The sequence below is a fragment of the Populus trichocarpa genome, chromosome 5 (genome assembly GCF_000002775.5).
Source record: "Populus trichocarpa isolate Nisqually-1 chromosome 5, P.trichocarpa_v4.1, whole genome shotgun sequence".
Taxonomy (NCBI): Eukaryota; Viridiplantae; Streptophyta; class Magnoliopsida; order Malpighiales; family Salicaceae; genus Populus; species Populus trichocarpa.
In genome coordinates, this window is record NC_037289.2 from 6,727,330 (window position 1) to 6,744,162 (window position 16,833).

The window sequence follows — 16,833 nt, forward strand, 5'->3', positions numbered from 1 at the left end:
CTACATATTAAATACATATTTTAGAAAACAAAATAGCTTAAAATCTTTAGTCATTCCTACACTTTTAATAATTGATGCACTTGTTTTTAAAATAAACTAGTTTTTGGATTTTTATTTATTTGAAGTGTTTCGAGTGTTTTCAATTATAGAGATATTACTATATAAATGTAAAAAATTAAAAACATTTTCAATAAAAAATAGTCTGGAAACTCTCATATTTTTATTTTATTTTATCTTAAACCTAATCCAATGATTCATCTAGATTGATCTTAATTTAAAAAAAAATTAATTGAACAATTTTATTTTGATAAAAAAATAATTTATCAAAAAAATGTTGACAGGTTGATCAGGACCTTTCAATTCCATATTGGCGGGTGGTAGCTAGGAAAAGCCATACTGGTAAGTTTCAAAAAACATTCAGCATCATGGACTTTTTGTTTTACTTAAGCAGTGTTTCTTTAACGTTGTCGAAATTATATTTTTTTAAAATATAAATTTTTTATTTAAAATTATTGTTTTTATATTGTTTTAAGTTTTGATATGAAAAATAATTTTTTAAAAATAAAAAAATATTATTTTAATATATTTTCTATTAAAAAACATTTTAAACCACAATAGTAAAAGAAAATATCAAAATTACAAGCATAACTAAAAGTCCAACAACAATAATTTCTGTTAATATAATATATGCATAATTATGTTTTTTAATATTTTTGTTAAGTTGTTATTATAGTATACATTTCGAGTGACCTATCATGTTAAGATTAATTAATATCCAGTAGAAAACTCCTTACAAAGACAAGTCTTTTATAGGTATTGAAACATGAGATAATATTGGAGAAAGAATAAAACTTTGGAGGGTATTACGTAAAGCAGATAGGGAAGAGGAAGATCAAATTAGAAAGAAACTTGACAAAATTATTTCAAGTAGTACTATTTGATGTATATGGTTGCTGAGGAACAAAATTGTTTTTGAGGAGGGAACTATAAACTTGTTTGATTGTTTCTCCACCATCCTTCATCGGGTTGCTATTTGGTTGCATTCTCAAGATTCAAACTTCAATTATACAGGAAATGACCTCTTAAGATCTTCTAATGGCATCAAATTATGGTGTAATAAGAAATCTTAGGTAGTCTTCTTGTTGTTTGCTGTAGTAGATCAGTTTTTTTTTTTTCTCTTGTATTTCTTTTTGGCTATTCACTTTATGGTCTTCTCAATATACTTTCGATGATTATCAAAAAAAAAAAAAATTGACAAAATTAAATTGCTTGGATTTTCTTTTGGCATGGATACTTGAATTCAACCTAAAGGAATGGAGAGTGTGGTCGTAGAGCAACTAAAGCGGACTTCTTCACAAAGAGCCAATGCTCTTTTCATATTAGCAACTATGTCAATAATATTAGGCCTCTCCTTTGCCTCTAAATTTACAGGATGCATTGCAGTAGAGGCCGTAAGCTCCACTGCTTCAGTCTCTTGCATCTCCCGTAGGCCTCGGAAATTTTTTCGAGTAAACGTGCTATAAAAATGATTTAAAAATATTAAAAAAAATAATTTTAAATAATTAATTTTTCAAACTTTACTCAAATGATCTATGGTTGCATCACCTAACCAAACACCCCCTACCTATTAAATAAACATTTTAGAAAAACAAATAGAGTAAAATCTATAGTCATTCCTACACTTTAAATAATTGATTCACCTGTTTTTAAAATATACTAGTTTTTAGATTTTTATTTATTTCAATCATTTCAAGTGTTTTGTATCACTAAATGTAAAAAATTAAAAACATCTTCAATAAAAAATAGTTTGAAAACTATAATATATATATATATATATTATCTTAAACCTGATCCAATGATCCATTGGATTGATATTAAATTTTTTTAAAAGAAATTGAACGATTTTATTTTGATCAAAAGATCGATGTTGACAGGTTGAGGACCTTTCAATTCCTTATTGGCGGGCGGTAGCTAGGAAAAGCCATACTGGTAAGTTTCTATTAACATTCAGCATCATGGAATTTTTTTTTATGTTGTTTGAGAAAGTTGTTGAAATTATAATTTTTTTATTTAAAATTAATTTTATTTTATATTTTTATATCGTTTTAATATACTGATATCAAATATAATTTTTAAAAAATAAAAAAATATTATTTTAATACATTTTCTACTTAAAAATATTTTAAATCACAACCACACTTCTAAAAAAAAACCTCTATAACCACCAATATTTTCAAAGAATTTACCGTGGCTGCTTTTACATTTGTGTACAATTCACAAAATTCAACATTTTGATATGCATTGAAAAAATCGAACAATATTCCTTGTTTCACTTATCCTGTTTCATGATATTTGTGCACTGGAGGGAGTAAAATATCGTGAGCGAGCACTTTAGAATGGTCATTCATTTTCAGAAACGTTGGGAAGTCCAAAAGGTTGTCGATAGGAACAGGGGCGGAACTAGGGAAGGCAAGCAGGAGTCCGGACCTGTAAAATATATAGAATAGTATAATATTTTTTATTTTAAATAAATAAGTTTTTTAATAATATATTTTATTATATTATTTTTAATCTCCCCTATCAAATACTACCAGCGCTCTGCCGCGAAAGATTTGACCAGGTAAAGCACCAAAAGGTATTCATCAAAGAGAGTTTAAGATTACACCCTACTTTTCCACAGATACTTGCAAAAGATACTGGAGAGTACGTAAGGCAACATTTAAGAAGCGTGAACTGAAGTGATTTTCTGGAAATTATGACATGGTATTGCACCCTCAAAGACAAAGACAAAGACAAAGACAAAGATGGCTGTTTGCCGACGTGACTTGTTTGATAGAAGGGTTATTGGCGGGATGAAATTAATATATAGTAAAGGAATATATATATATATATTTTTTGCTGTCTTATTCTTAGGCATGTACTCCCTCTTAGTTATGATTTTGACTCGAACTTTTTTCTTAATTGAGGATGAATATTCTACATCACTATTTGAAACCATTGTAAGCATATAATATAAGATATTCATCGAGGAAAAGTTGTGAAGAACTGCGACGCTGGATTGTTCCTATAAATACACTACCTCAACCCATGCTATTTGATCATATCTAGCCTTAAACACCGGACTCAGTTTCTTAAATCTTGTTGCATAGTTTCACCTAAGAGATGGCCCTTCAAGAATCAACCCCAAAAGCTCAATTTCGCCGAACAGCAGAGTTTCATCCTTCTGTATGGGGTGATTACTTCATCAACAAGACTCCTTGTGATGAGGTAAAGCAATTACTTATGCAAGTATAAATTCATATTTATTATGTTTTAATTTGTAGAAATTGTGGATTGGAAGAAATTAAGTGAAATGCTAGACATCCACCTTCCAAAGGTTTCACGAACCATCTTTTTTTATTCTTCTCCTTTTCAATGCATTTTATCCCACCAAACGTTACCATAGCAGTTCAGCTTCTATTAAAATTTTCCATGAAAAATATATATATGCTGCTCAATGTAGATGTAATTAATAGAATACATGCAGGCATTGAGTTATATGCACTCTAATAAGTATTTATTAATTTCATTTCCTCAGATGCTATTCAGCGCTTGGATTAAGGAAGTTGAGGTGCTGAAAGAAGAAGTGAGGACCATGGTTACAAGCGCCACTCTAAAACCATCAGAAAAGCTGAAGTTGATGGACATTGTCCTTCGGCTAGGCATTGGTTACCATTTTGAAGGAGAAATTAATGACATAATAGAGCACGCATACAATACTTATCATGGCAACAACTTCGACGATGACCTCTTTACAGTTGCTCTTCGATTTCGATTACTTAGACAGTATGGATACAATGTTTCAAGTGGTAAGCTGTCCTTCTTTCTTATTAGACGAAAACAGAAATTTTATTACGAGGGGCAACACACAAGAAAACTCATAGAAACAAATAAATCTTATTGATGATGTGGAAGGCTTCCTAAGTTTATATGAAGCTTATTGATGATGTGGAAAAAAATAAGCTTATCGATTTCGATTTATTGTGTGTTCTTATCATCCTGTTCTTGACATTATGTGTTCTTGTTTGTGAAACAGATATTTTCAACGAGTTCAAGGACGGAAAAGGCAACTTCAAGGACAATCTTATTGATGATGTGGAAGGCTTGCTAAGTTTATATGAAGCTTCTTTCCTCGGTGGTCATGGAGAAGATACGCTAGATAAAGCTCTTTCCTTTTGCAAAACTCACCTCGAGTCCGCGGTTGCTCATCTGGTCTCTCCTCTTGCTGACAAAGTAAGTCATGCTTTGAAGCGGCCTCTCCTCAAAGGCGTACCAAAGCATGAGCAATGGCACCACATCCTTATCTACCAGCAAGACGAAGCTTGCACTGGAGCTGTTCTAAAGCTAGCAAAGTTGGATTTCAATGTAGTGCAAAAGTGCTACCAGGACGAGCTGAGGATTATCTCTAGGTAAGTTATTAATTTAAGTAGAATTCCTACGCAGAAATAAGAGTTCAACGAGAGTACTGGACATGTTGGTGCATGTATTGTAGGTGGTGGATAGACTTGGACTTTGCTACAAAGCTACCCTTTGCTCGAGACAGGGTGATTGAGTGCTTTTTTTGGGGACTGGGAGCATTTCTTGAGCCACAATTTGTACTTGCAAGGAGGTTCATAACAAAAGTACTTATATTTTTGTCCATATTGGATGACATATATGATGTGCACGGAACGATTGAAGAACTTGAGCTTTTCACCGAAAAGATTGAAAGGTTTAGTTGTTGGATATACTTGTATGAATTTCTTTGACTGCGAACGCATATTATGAAGTTAGAATAATATTATCGATTTTCAGGTGGGATACTAGCATGGAAGATCTGCCAGATTACATGAAATTGTTTTTTGAGGCATTAATTGGTTTCTTCGATGAAATTGAGCAAGAGACAGGGAAGGAAGGAAGACCATACTGCGTGCACTACTCTAGAGAAATGGTATACATATTTTCTAATTCATTCTATGTTTCGTGAACTGGCATTAGTTCGCATATCTGACAAAGAAAACCAAATTAACTTACTTGGTATATAATGATTTATGCCACAGTTGAAGAATCAAGCAAGGGCCTACCTTATTGAAGCCAGATGGTTCAACCAAGACTGTGTTCCACAACTGGAGGAATACAGGCGTGGTGGTGTGTATACTTCTTGTTATCCTATGGCCGCAGTGGCATGGTTATGTGGGATGGCAGAAACAGGTTCAAAGGAGGTATTTGAGTGGATGTTAAAAAATCCTAAAATCGTGGTTGCCTCATCTGATATCGGTAGGCTCATGGATGACATTACATCCCATGAGGTACGAAAATAGTCATTGACAAGCAACTAAATCTCAAGACATTTCCTTCTTTCTCAGCACAGGAACACTGTTAAAAGTGTTTATTGACAACAATTATCGATCGAACTCGTCGCTGCTTTGATTAGAATAGTTTACTTCTTGCAATATATATGCTTATAGACCCACACTTAGAATTTAATTGTAATTTACACCAGCTTAATTAAATTTGACAAAAGGTGCATGCAACAACACGCATGCTTTAATACTTAAGAATAAGTTAACATAAAAAAAAAAAAACATTGCTAACAGTTGTCTGGTTTGAAATGCAGTTTGAGCAAGAAAGAGGACATGTTGCGTCAGCTGTTGAGTGCTGCATGAAGCAATATGGTGTTTCAAAGAAAGAAGCATATGACATGTTGAACAAGATGGTTGAAAGTGATTGGAAAGACATAAATGAGGAGCTTCTCAAGCCATCTACTGTTCCTAGGCAAGTCTTGATACTTATGCTTAATCTAGCTCGTATCATAGACGTTGTATACAAGGATTATGATGGCTATACAGAGGCCAAGAACGCGACGAAGGAAATGCTGACTGCTTTCCTCGTAGATCCCCTTCCAGTTGTAGCATGATGGTGTTGCCTTATGATAATAAATATACAAATTGGTATAAATAATTGTCCGGTTTGTTTCAAACAAACCTTTAGAAGAAAAATCACGCAGGTGTTAACTCCATTGGAGCTACCAGTTAGATCCCCATGTCGCATGCAGCTGGGAACCTGCGGTGATTGTTTCATTAATTAATTTACGTATTTTCTAATATTGTACTTCCTTTTCCTTGCTTTTGGGTAAATTATAATAAAGTCCCATGATCCATTGGATTTTTCGAAAATGCAATCTACTATTATATGGTGCAAGGACAACTTATTTTGATCAATAAATTACGAGTTAATAAATTGAGTTATATGTAAATAAGAGTACAATGACATGCATATGGAGATCTAAAGAGAATGATTTTAAGAGAAAAAAAACTAGAGAGAAAGCAAAGCCTAAAACAACAACAACAATAACCCAGTTCAACCAAAAAAAAATCACCATAAAAAAAATCTAAGACTATGTATTATTTTCTAAAACTACAAGGACAAAACATGTGGCAACTTATTTGCCCAGTTGCCTTAAATGGTACATAAGCCATGTATAAACTTTTTAAGGGTACGGCGGCATTGTAAAGCAACAGGATTGTAGAGTTTTCCCTTGTTTAAATCTTTGAATTCAGACTTTCTTGAGACTATGTAATTGGGTTTTATAAAAAAAATAATTATTTTTATTTAAAATTAATTTTTTATATTTTTGAATCATTATAATATATTAATGTAAAAAATAATTTTTTTTAAAAAATACACTTTCAAACACCCTTTATCTACAATTGGAACTCTACTAAAGAAACTAATGATTATCATGCAAGCTCAGCCTCCCAAGACTCATAGTTTAGAAGGGAGGCTCGTCACTGCGTCGAATATGATTTCTTAGCAAATTAAATAGTTTTTATTTTTATTTTTTTAATAAATGGAATGATTCCTTAGTGTAATTGGCATGTGCAGTAATTATGTAAGAGAATATAAATTATTTTTTAAAAATATATTAAAATAATATTTTTTTTATTTTTAAAAATTAATTTTAATGATATCAACATATTAAAATAATTTTAAAATATAAAAAAAATTTAATAAAAACATGTTTGGATCGCACCCCAAAATAAACACTGATTTCTTTAAGAGAGCCAGACTTGGAACTTTAAGGTCAACTTTTGGAAAGAAGAGAAATGGATTAATTAGATGGAGTAAAACAGTAGATATATAAGGTGAAAAATCCAGATACATGAACCTATAATTGTCGGTCGTGAAGAATCAATAGGAATCGATGGAATTTATGACCCTCATCCATTTTTCTACTGGTTACTAAATAAATACAGGTAAATTTCAATTTTTTTTATTATCATAATGTTTGTATGAAAGACAATAATTTAAATTTTAAATGAAAAATACATTTTATTATTTTTTTATTCATGTATTTTTTGGTTTGAATAAAATATTTTTTTTATTATCATAATGTTTTTTAAATAAAAGGCAATGTGAATTAAAATAAAGGTTCATAAAAATTTCAATTATTTGAAATAATTAGAGAAAATGTATCTCTTCAATTTAAACTACATTTCCTTACTAGTGCATTTCTTTATTATTTCAACAAAAATATATTTTTTAATCACAAGTGTTATTTATTAAATAAAAAATATTTATCATGATCTCAAAAGCAAGTTTTAATAAAATATATTAAAATAATTTTTTATATGTGATTAAAGGAGGGAATTATTAAAGTGATAAAATCATATAAAAATATATAAAAATAACAAAAAGGAAAATTTTATTTTCATTGAATGTTGATGACAAAATTTTTAATTTTCTTCGTATAAGGTATACAGTACTTAAAAGAATATTTGTTAATATTACTATAAAAACTATAATATTATTTATTAGCAATAGCAAAATTGAATAATAATCTAAATATTATTTATTTATAGTACAATGAATAAAAATATAAGGAAAAAAAACTATTTTTTAAAGAAAAAGGTCAAAAGGCTATAGAAAAAATGAGGTGTCCAGGCTATGATGTTGGACTGCATGTTTGGCTCAAATAGAAAAAAAGTCAAGCATGCATACTGAGCTTTCTTCTTCTTCTTCTTCTTCTTCTTATTATTATTATTATTATTATTATTATTATTATGATGTTGATGGGCGAATAACACATTGTCTACTAAAAAAAACAGATAATGTGTTTTTCATCAACCATTTTTCTCACCTAAGATCATAAAAAACATCAACTTAAACACCTTAATTATCAAACATATTCCTAACATTAAAACACTTTTTAATTAGTCAAAGAAGCCCAAAATTAAATAGAATAAAAATCATTTTGTGTCACAATCTATTTGTTTTAGCAAAATAAAAAGCTAAAATATAAATCAATGGCATTCCTCTTACCAAAATGAAACTAAACCAAATATTTTATACATGTTTTTTGCTACACATAAATATTAATCATAATTTTTATCAAATACGTATCTTATCCAACTAACCACACTTAACCACATTTTTTTAAAACTTACATTTTTTAAACCACAACTACAAAAACTATCTAAAAAACAAACACACTCAAACACAACCGAAATAAATAAAGTTTAGGACCTATACATGAATGAATAAAATTAAAGGGACCAAAAAATGTGTAACTGAAATTTTTGGATGAAAATAAAGTTTTTTGCACAAAAAAATAAAAAAACCTCATTATTATTATTATTATTATTATTTTGGTCCTTCTTCTTTTAATTGTTTTTATAATTAAAATCTAAATCATATTTCATCAAATTAGCCTCTAATTCAATTTTTCAATTCTATCAAAGTCCTTGTATTCCAAGAATATGCAAAGAAAAGAAAATCTCAACACAAAGTATCACCAACATTACTATTCATTGAATAATGATGCCTACGGTGCATTATGAGAGGGAGCACATAATGCACTATAAAAATACATTTTCTTTTAGTTTGTTTGTATAATATTCAAAAAGTGTTGATAATTACCATTTCAACCTTCCAATCATCTAGTTTATATTCAAAAGTTGTGTTTATTCCTAAGGTTGTCGTAAAAATATTAGTAGTAATGGATATGGGTGCTTACCCTATCTTTTAATTATGTCTTCCGTATATTACAAGTATATTTCCATTATTACCACAACCTTGAGATCATATTGCAGACTTTCATGCTCATTTCATCATAAAACAAGTTCATTAAATAAATATATATTTGTATATAGCTTGTAAAATAATATAAACTCTACTTATGTATAGTTATGCTGAATAAATGTAATCAATAAAATAAGTTTAGGTGGGATGCCTAAGGCTACATTGTTGGCAAAACCTAACCCCGCATCTGCATTAATAACCCCGCATTGATGCCTAAATGGAATGGTCCTCCACATTGATGCCGAAATGGATGCCGAAATGGAATGGTCCTCCACATTGATGGCAAAACCTAACCCCGCATCTGCATTAATAATCAAAACGAATCAGAACTATACATATTGTTAAATTGAAAGATTACATTGACATACAATCTGCCTACGCAGAGCTAGTTCTTTAAACTCGTTTTGAATGGAAGAAACCTTCAACCCCACATTTTGAATTCGGCTATACTTGTGATAAGGACTAGATAGAACTTTGAGACTCAAGTGTACAAGTTCTCAAATAAGTGTGCTAACGTTCGACATGAATCCAGTTTAACCTAATTAACCTATCAAATCATTAGTTTTTCATATACATATAAAGAACTTATATGTTTTCAGCTATTATAACTACATCTTCTGATGAGCTTTAAATGATATAATGTTGCTTTGTATTGGTTGCATGGCCGAATGTAGTTTGAGTTGTTATTTTTGCAAGTATTAAAACGGGTTAAAATTTTAGGTAGGATTTTTGTGTTGGGGAAACTTTGCTAATTTGTTCAATTGGATAAATTCATTATTTTTAAATGGAAGATTCCTTATATGTTAGATATGCTTATGTAGTGTACTACGGGTGTTATAAGATGTGTCAAAATCATTCTAAATAAAATATGAAGATAAGGAAATGTTAGCTTAAAAAAATCACCTCATTTTACATGTATAAGATTATTGGAAAAGATGAAGTTGCATTAAAAGTTACAGGGTGTTATAATGTCTTTTATTTTTAATATTGAGAAAGTGTTCAACTCAAGTTTTATAACTTAACTTGTCAAATCTGCAATCCGAATTATATCCCCACTAGGTTTAACAACTTTGTTTTTTTAAAATAATTTTTTTACATAATGATATGATAACAAAAATAAACACATAAAATTCAACACTGATTAGATATTAGAATGTTTGTTTGAGATTGTAATAACCTTATAAAAAACAGACCGAAACAAATTATAAAGACAGTTTCAAAATCAATCAAATATTAAAGGATGAAATTAAAAGAAAAAAAAGGTTAAAAGGATTCAATCAAAAGAAAAAATAAAAGTATTTAATTATTGTGGAATTATTTTTCTTAAACCCTAATTGTGAATTAAAATTATTGTGGAGGGTTGCAAAAGAAAAATGTTGGCTATTAATGCTAAAAATAATAATGTCATCAAATTTCATGAAATAATGCAAAAGGCCGAATGGTATTTAATCAAATAAAAGATGTAGCAATAAAAAAATATATAAAAACAATAATAAAAAAGAGTTGTACAGAAAGAGTGCTTGCTAATATAAAAGAAAGGCTATGATTTCATTGGGGAAAAAAAATGGAATTTCATTGGTATTTCATAAATATTATTTTTTAGTCAATCTATTTGAATGAACTAAAGAGTAAAATAAAAAAAAATAAAAAAAATAGTAAAAAAAACAAAAACAAAACAGGTCAGACGTGCACATAATCCATCCAAAAAAGGCATGGTCTAAGCTAGGCCTTTTTTTTAAAATTGCACAGATGATGCATCATCTGCTAGCCTAGTTTTTGGCAACCTAATGGTTGTCCAGAAGTTGAGACAACTATTGTTTTGCTAAAAAAAATTTATTTATCAATCCATTAATGACTTTAAATAACCCTAAAATCAGTTCAAAAACTCAAAATCAACTCAATTTTAAAATACTTATCGAGATCAAATCTATCATTTTAGGTGATGGAAAGGAAAAGGAACACCTAGGTGAGCATCTCTCACATCAAATGGAACTCATTGACACCAAGTTCGACCTTTCTCGTGGTAAAAATACATGTCAACCAAAACTTTTGCCCCCTTCAATCAAAATCTTGTGACTATCTCTATTGTCTTTTAAACTATGAACTAAAAAAAATAAGAAAAATAAAGTATTGAACAAAAATTGAATTTTCAAAAAACCAAAGAAACTGAAAAGTTGGAAATTGCAAATTATAAGGACCAATTCAAACTTTTGCGCAAATTTCAATGTCACCACCAATTTTCCCCCTTTGTTTCATTTTGACCCTCATTCTTTCAATGTTGTTGTTTATTAAGAAATCAGAAACAATTGGCCATCAATTTGGTCATGAAAGGATTAATTCTCCAAAGAAAAAGTTTAATGACCATAATGAAAAAACAAAATTACTAGTATATCTATAGTAAAAGAGTGGTTATAGTGGCGTGGTGTATAGTATAAACACCACACCTATAATATTTTCTATAATATCTTAGGTTTGTTTGTTTGTCAAAAAATGAATTACATGAGAAATGAATTCCTGAAAAGAAGATAATTTTTCGATGTTTGTTAGTATTATCATGAAAATAAGTTGAAAAACGGTTTTAAATATGTGGTTATGTCTTGAAAAATAAATTGAAAAATAACTTTTTAATACTTTAATTTTGTTTTCAAGTTTATTAAAAGAATAAAAATCAAATTTGATAGATGAAAAAGTTGAAAAATAATGAAATAAAATAAAAAATTCTTTTCAAAGCTAATTTTTTCTTGATAAAAAATGCCTTTTCTCTTGATTAAATTTTTTTAAGAATGCCAAACATTGAAAAGCAGGGAAAGTGGATTAAAAAAAAGTTTTTTTTTTTTAAAAAAACAAACAAGCTTAAAAAGTTACCAGATGTATTCATAGAAAAAAAAAATTAATTGGTGTATCCTAGGAGAATCTTTCCTTGTGTATGCTTGGACAAAGACAAGCCATTAATCCACCGCACATGAATTTATCTCTTTTACCTTTTATAAACAAGAACTCACGTGGACCTGCCACCCATGCATGTGTTTTCGAGGAATCGTAGCCCCAAGGCCAGCAATATAAACAAGCATTTCCCGCATCACTTCTTCATCAGGTTCGTCGACAACCACGCACCAGTCAAGATGGCAATGGCAAAACTAGTTTTAGTTTTAGCCTTCTTCTTTATCCAATCTCTTACAACCTCCCTAACTCTTCCTCTCCAAGCAACAGCAACAAAATCCTTTGTGTCGCCTATTCAAAAGGACCGTTCTACGCTCCAATACATCATCACTGCGTACCTGCAAACCCCTCTCAGGCAAGCCAAATTACTCGTCGACCTCGGCGCTAGTTTTACTTGGGTCAACTGTGACGACAAGTACTTCCATTCCACCACATACAAACACATACCTTGTGATTATCCACTTGCTGATTTGCTAGGTCAACCTGCTTGCCTTGTCAACTGTGTGGATCCGCCAGGTCCAAATTGTGCCAACAATTCTTGCTTGCTCTCTCCTGTAAACCCCATCAAGCCTATCGACTTTACAAGAAGTGACCCCATTGCGACCGCCCTCCTTGACTATTTAGCCTTGCCTGAATTAATAAATGGTTCTTCTCAAGTTGGACCATTGGAAAAAATCCGCAACTTTATCTTCTCCTGTGGTCATACTAGTTATCTCAAAGGCCTGGCTAGAGGTGTTGTTGGCTTAGCAGGTTTTGGCAGATCAAACATCTCCATCCCAGTGCAGATCACTCCGCATTTTTTTGCGATTTGCTTGTCAGGTTCAAAATCTCAGCCTGGTGTGGCCTTCTTTGGTTCTAAAGGCCCTTATTACTTCTCGCCGGGCATTGACCTGTCAAGTTCTCTTACTTATACTCCACTCATTGTGAACCCTGTCGGAAAAGACTCCGGACCTGACAATAAGATCGCTTCACCTGAATATTACATAGAGTTGACTTCTGTAAAAGTAAACAACAAGGTGGTGCAATTCAATCAATCCCTCTTAGCCATTACCAGTGAGAATGGTTTTGGAGGGACCACGATCAGCACTGTTGCTCCATATACGAAGTTAGAGAGTTCTATTTACAAAGCTGTTACTAGAGCATTCTTGAAGGCAGCTGCTTCTTCAACTTACAATCTTACTAAAACAACAACGAAACCCGTTAAGCCATTCGGTGTCTGCTACCCTGCAAGTGACATAAAGATTACAAAGATGGGACCTGTTGTGCCAACCATCGATCTTGTGTTGCATAACAAAGATGTCGTTTGGAAGATCTTTGGATCAAATTCTATGGTTAGGATTGTAAAGAAAGGAGGTGTTGATGTATGGTGCCTGGCTTTTGTGGATGGTGGGGCTAGAACTACCGTACGAGATTCAACTTGGATTGGGAGTCCATCTGTCGTGATTGGTGGTCATCAATTGGAGGATAATATGCTGCAATTCGATTTGGAGTCCAAGAAATTGGGTTTTAGCTCCTCGATTCTGTCAAAGGGAACTACTTGTTCCAATTTCAAGTTTTCTACCAAGAAAATCTAAAAGAATGAACCCCGTTTTGTCTCATTTGAATCTTTCTCTACTTTTTGATTGTAAGCTGAACAAGGCTAAAGGAAAGGCCGGAGATTTTCTTTCAATAAAATGTGACTTGTAGATATATATTTCACAATTTTGTTTCAAAAAGTTTGCAACTTGTGATGCATTAGTCATTCACCATTATGTATGATCAAGAAAATGAAGAGGGGACATTCACCGTCCCTTTCTCCTTTGATCTTTACTTATAATTATAAACCTAGTTGTCATTTCTTGAAAGATGAAAATTAAAAACCAAACCGTTAAGTCCAAAATTGTGTTGAAAAACGAACAGCTGCTGAGTCTTTATTCTCCTAATTAACCTAACCACATATCAATTGTTGAAAGCACATATATTTAACTTCCAAATGTTATGTTTATTGATTGATTAAATTTTAAATCAACACTCTTAAAATTTTGAATATATATTGATCTTTATATTTATAAGCATATTACAACCTCTAACTATTATAATCTAATAAATATTCTAACTAACTAGTTAAACAAAGATTCTAATTATAGTCTAACACAAATATTTTTTTTTAATTTTTTTATCATAATTCTTACTTATACTCGGATTTTAATTAATATCTAACAATCTTTTCTTAAACTGGAGTTCTTAAACACTCACTTTAACAATAAAAAATTCTCTTCGAACGAGGGTTTTTATATAGAATTGTTAGTTTTACAAGATTGGCCATGAATCTAAGTTGCCAAAGCAATAATCAATCTAATTGTATCATACCTTGCAACCAGAGCAAAAATTCTTTGTAATCAACATTGTACTCTTGCTTGTAACCTATAGCTACCAAGTGTGCTTTTATATTTGTCAATTTCACCAATCTACTTTAATTTTGTCTTATATATCCATTTTACACCAACAATCTTTTGTTTTTTTGGAATCCTTGTCAATTCTTAAATTTTGTTTTTCTCAATAACATTAATTTCATCATTCATAAACTTTTTCCACTTTATTTTTTTTAATGGCATCTTCAAAAGTCATAGAATCATGTTATAAGAATAAAGCAAAATGAGTAAGTGGATCATGTAAGCCCTTTTCTAACACGTTGTGATCTTTTACATCAATCTTGATCGGTTTAACTTGTCTAAAAATTAAAGAATTAGATTTGTTAAAATGAAACTTAGTGGTATTGTCCAACTTTATTAGGAAATTGTTAAGAATTGTCTAGACAAGAGATGTAAATCTCCCTATCACTAATTCAATTGAAATGAAAAAACAAATATAGGAGAAGTACCTACCTCAATCTTATAGAAATAACTTTTAGACTAATAGAATAATCTCAGACAAAGAAATAAGTTTGTTAGTAAATACAAAGCACAATTTGATGAGTATGGATGAAATGTGTTATAAGAGAGGATGATGCCACAACTTTAAGTATGTTTTATAGGGGCTTCAATGATGATCTTAGGAGAGAAGTTATACTTTGAGATGTTTCTACTATTAACAAAGCTTATACCTTTGCGAAAGATAATGAGTTACTTATAAAAAGTCAATGGGTGAAACGCTAGGACCTCTATAGTATCCCTGTTAGGCCTCAGTTAGGGAACAATAGTTTCATATTAGATGCTCCACCCCCACAAACCCAACCCTAGTAATGCCAACCATGTAAGGAAGAACAAAATAAGAGTACTTAATGAGGTTCCTAAAATGAGCTCAAGTATTCAGCCAATTATACTACTAAAGCCCAATTCATCAAAGAATAAGAATGTATAAGTGAAGAGAAAAACTATGGTGATCAAGTGTATGAACTTAATCTTGAGGAATTTCAAGATCTAGATGAAATTAATATAAAAGAAGAACTTAACATGACAAGTCCAAATGAGTTTGAGAATTTGGATTAGAAAAAATCTTTTAATTTGTGTCTACTTTAGTTGTAGAGGAAGTTTCAGGAAACTCTCTAGTAAAACCATTAAAGAGGTAAGTATAGTGTTATAAGGGTTTAAATATGTATGTCCTCTTAAAATCCTTAATTTCTTACCCCTTATACTTGACATTCAGCACTTCAAAGACTTTAAGCGACATGTTGAGTTCTCTAATCCTATACCACTTATTCATGATGAGGAAGATGAGGATGATCCCAAGTTAACAAGTTGTGTTCAATCAATATCTACTCAGGATTTGAATAACGTTTATTTCATTTTACACCCTTAGTTATATAGTATTCTTGGTCACAAACCTATGACATCTACAAGTTTTTCTCTCGTCTCCCCACACTAAGATGTCTAACTTAGATGAGTTTTTTTGTATGTAGAGTTCATGATTTGTATATTGAGATCATAAAAGAAATTCAAACAGGTAATGAATAATATAAATTTCAAGCTGATTTACATAAATATCATGTAGCATTTAATATTGGAGATTATTTCATCATACAAATTATACATGAGTGGTATCCTCCTTAAACCAATCAAAAATTAAAGGCAAGGAATTCTAGACCCTTCAAAGTGTTACAAATAGTTGAATAAAATATTTATGTTATTAACCTATAATTAAAATTTGGTATTAGCTCTAATTTTAATATATCTAAATAGCACCAACCTATCCCTAATCCTAATGATCCTTTTGAAACTCTTACCCCATTACCTTTATCATTAATACAAAAGGAATATATTGATATTATTTTGGATGCACAAATTGTTTTTAACAGAGATGATAAGGTTTAATGAATCTCAGTTCGTGGACAGGATGACCTACTTTAGACTGTACTTGAATTATTGGAGATTGGAGATATATTGCAGAACTTTAATCCTATTTTTTGAAAGTATTATTGGAGTTGACTAGAGCTATACTTGATAGAATCAAGTTCTTATAACCTTATGAGAATTGGTAGGGATACTGAACCCGAGATATAGTCCACACTCGTGTTTGATCATATACAATTAATGATAGCCTAACTCTCCACTCTTTGGATGAGAGATTGAACACAATCAAGTCTATGTTATTGGATTTCTATTGAGCTTAATTTATATTGTTTGTTGGATATTTTATTTAGTGTGTTATAAGCCCAATTGTTGGTTGTGTAGGGTTTTGTTATCTATATGTATTCTTTTAACTTTATGGATTCTTTCCGCTCTCCTCTCCCGCTCATTCTATTCTTCTTCCCAGCTCCTTCCTCCTCTTCTTTCTGTCTTTTCTCCTTTTATTTCTTCAAATCTCTCTTGTCCCACT

At 30.8% G+C, this 16,833-nt stretch overlaps 2 protein-coding genes across 2 annotated transcripts; both read left to right on the plus strand.

The window, feature by feature from the left end:
* Positions 1-3,081: 3,081 nt before the first annotated feature.
* On the plus strand, positions 3,082-6,194 carry LOC7480434 (probable terpene synthase 3). Its single transcript, XM_002306363.4, has 7 exons — positions 3,082-3,267; positions 3,578-3,848; positions 4,076-4,448; positions 4,532-4,750; positions 4,834-4,969; positions 5,079-5,327; positions 5,636-6,194. The coding sequence occupies exons 1-7, from the start codon at positions 3,163-3,165 to the stop codon at positions 5,933-5,935; spliced, it is 1,653 nt and encodes a 550-aa protein (XP_002306399.3). The 5' UTR covers positions 3,082-3,162; the 3' UTR covers positions 5,936-6,194.
* Positions 6,195-12,175: 5,981 nt separating this feature from the next.
* Positions 12,176-13,728, plus strand: LOC18099089 (probable aspartic proteinase GIP1). Its single transcript, XM_006382904.3, has one exon. It carries the CDS (start codon positions 12,222-12,224, stop codon positions 13,611-13,613), a length of 1,392 nt encoding a protein of 463 aa, XP_006382966.2. The 5' UTR covers positions 12,176-12,221; the 3' UTR covers positions 13,614-13,728.
* The last annotated feature ends 3,105 nt before the right edge of the window (positions 13,729-16,833 follow it).

What these genes read in the sequence shown, in the direction of transcription:
- LOC7480434 (XM_002306363.4), top strand. Translation starts at nt 3,163, where the DNA reads ATGGCCCTTCAAGAATCAACCCCAAAAGCTCAATTTCGCCGAACAGCA. An exon ending in TGGATACAATGTTTCAAGTG is followed by an intron (nt 3,849 to 4,075) that starts GTAAGCTGTCCT and finishes TTTGTGAAACAG; the next exon opens with ATATTTTCAACGAGTTCAAG. An exon ending in GAGCTGAGGATTATCTCTAG is followed by an intron (nt 4,449 to 4,531) that starts GTAAGTTATTAA and finishes CATGTATTGTAG; the next exon opens with GTGGTGGATAGACTTGGACT.
- LOC18099089 (XM_006382904.3), top strand. Translation starts at nt 12,222, where the DNA reads ATGGCAATGGCAAAACTAGTTTTAGTTTTAGCCTTCTTCTTTATCCAA.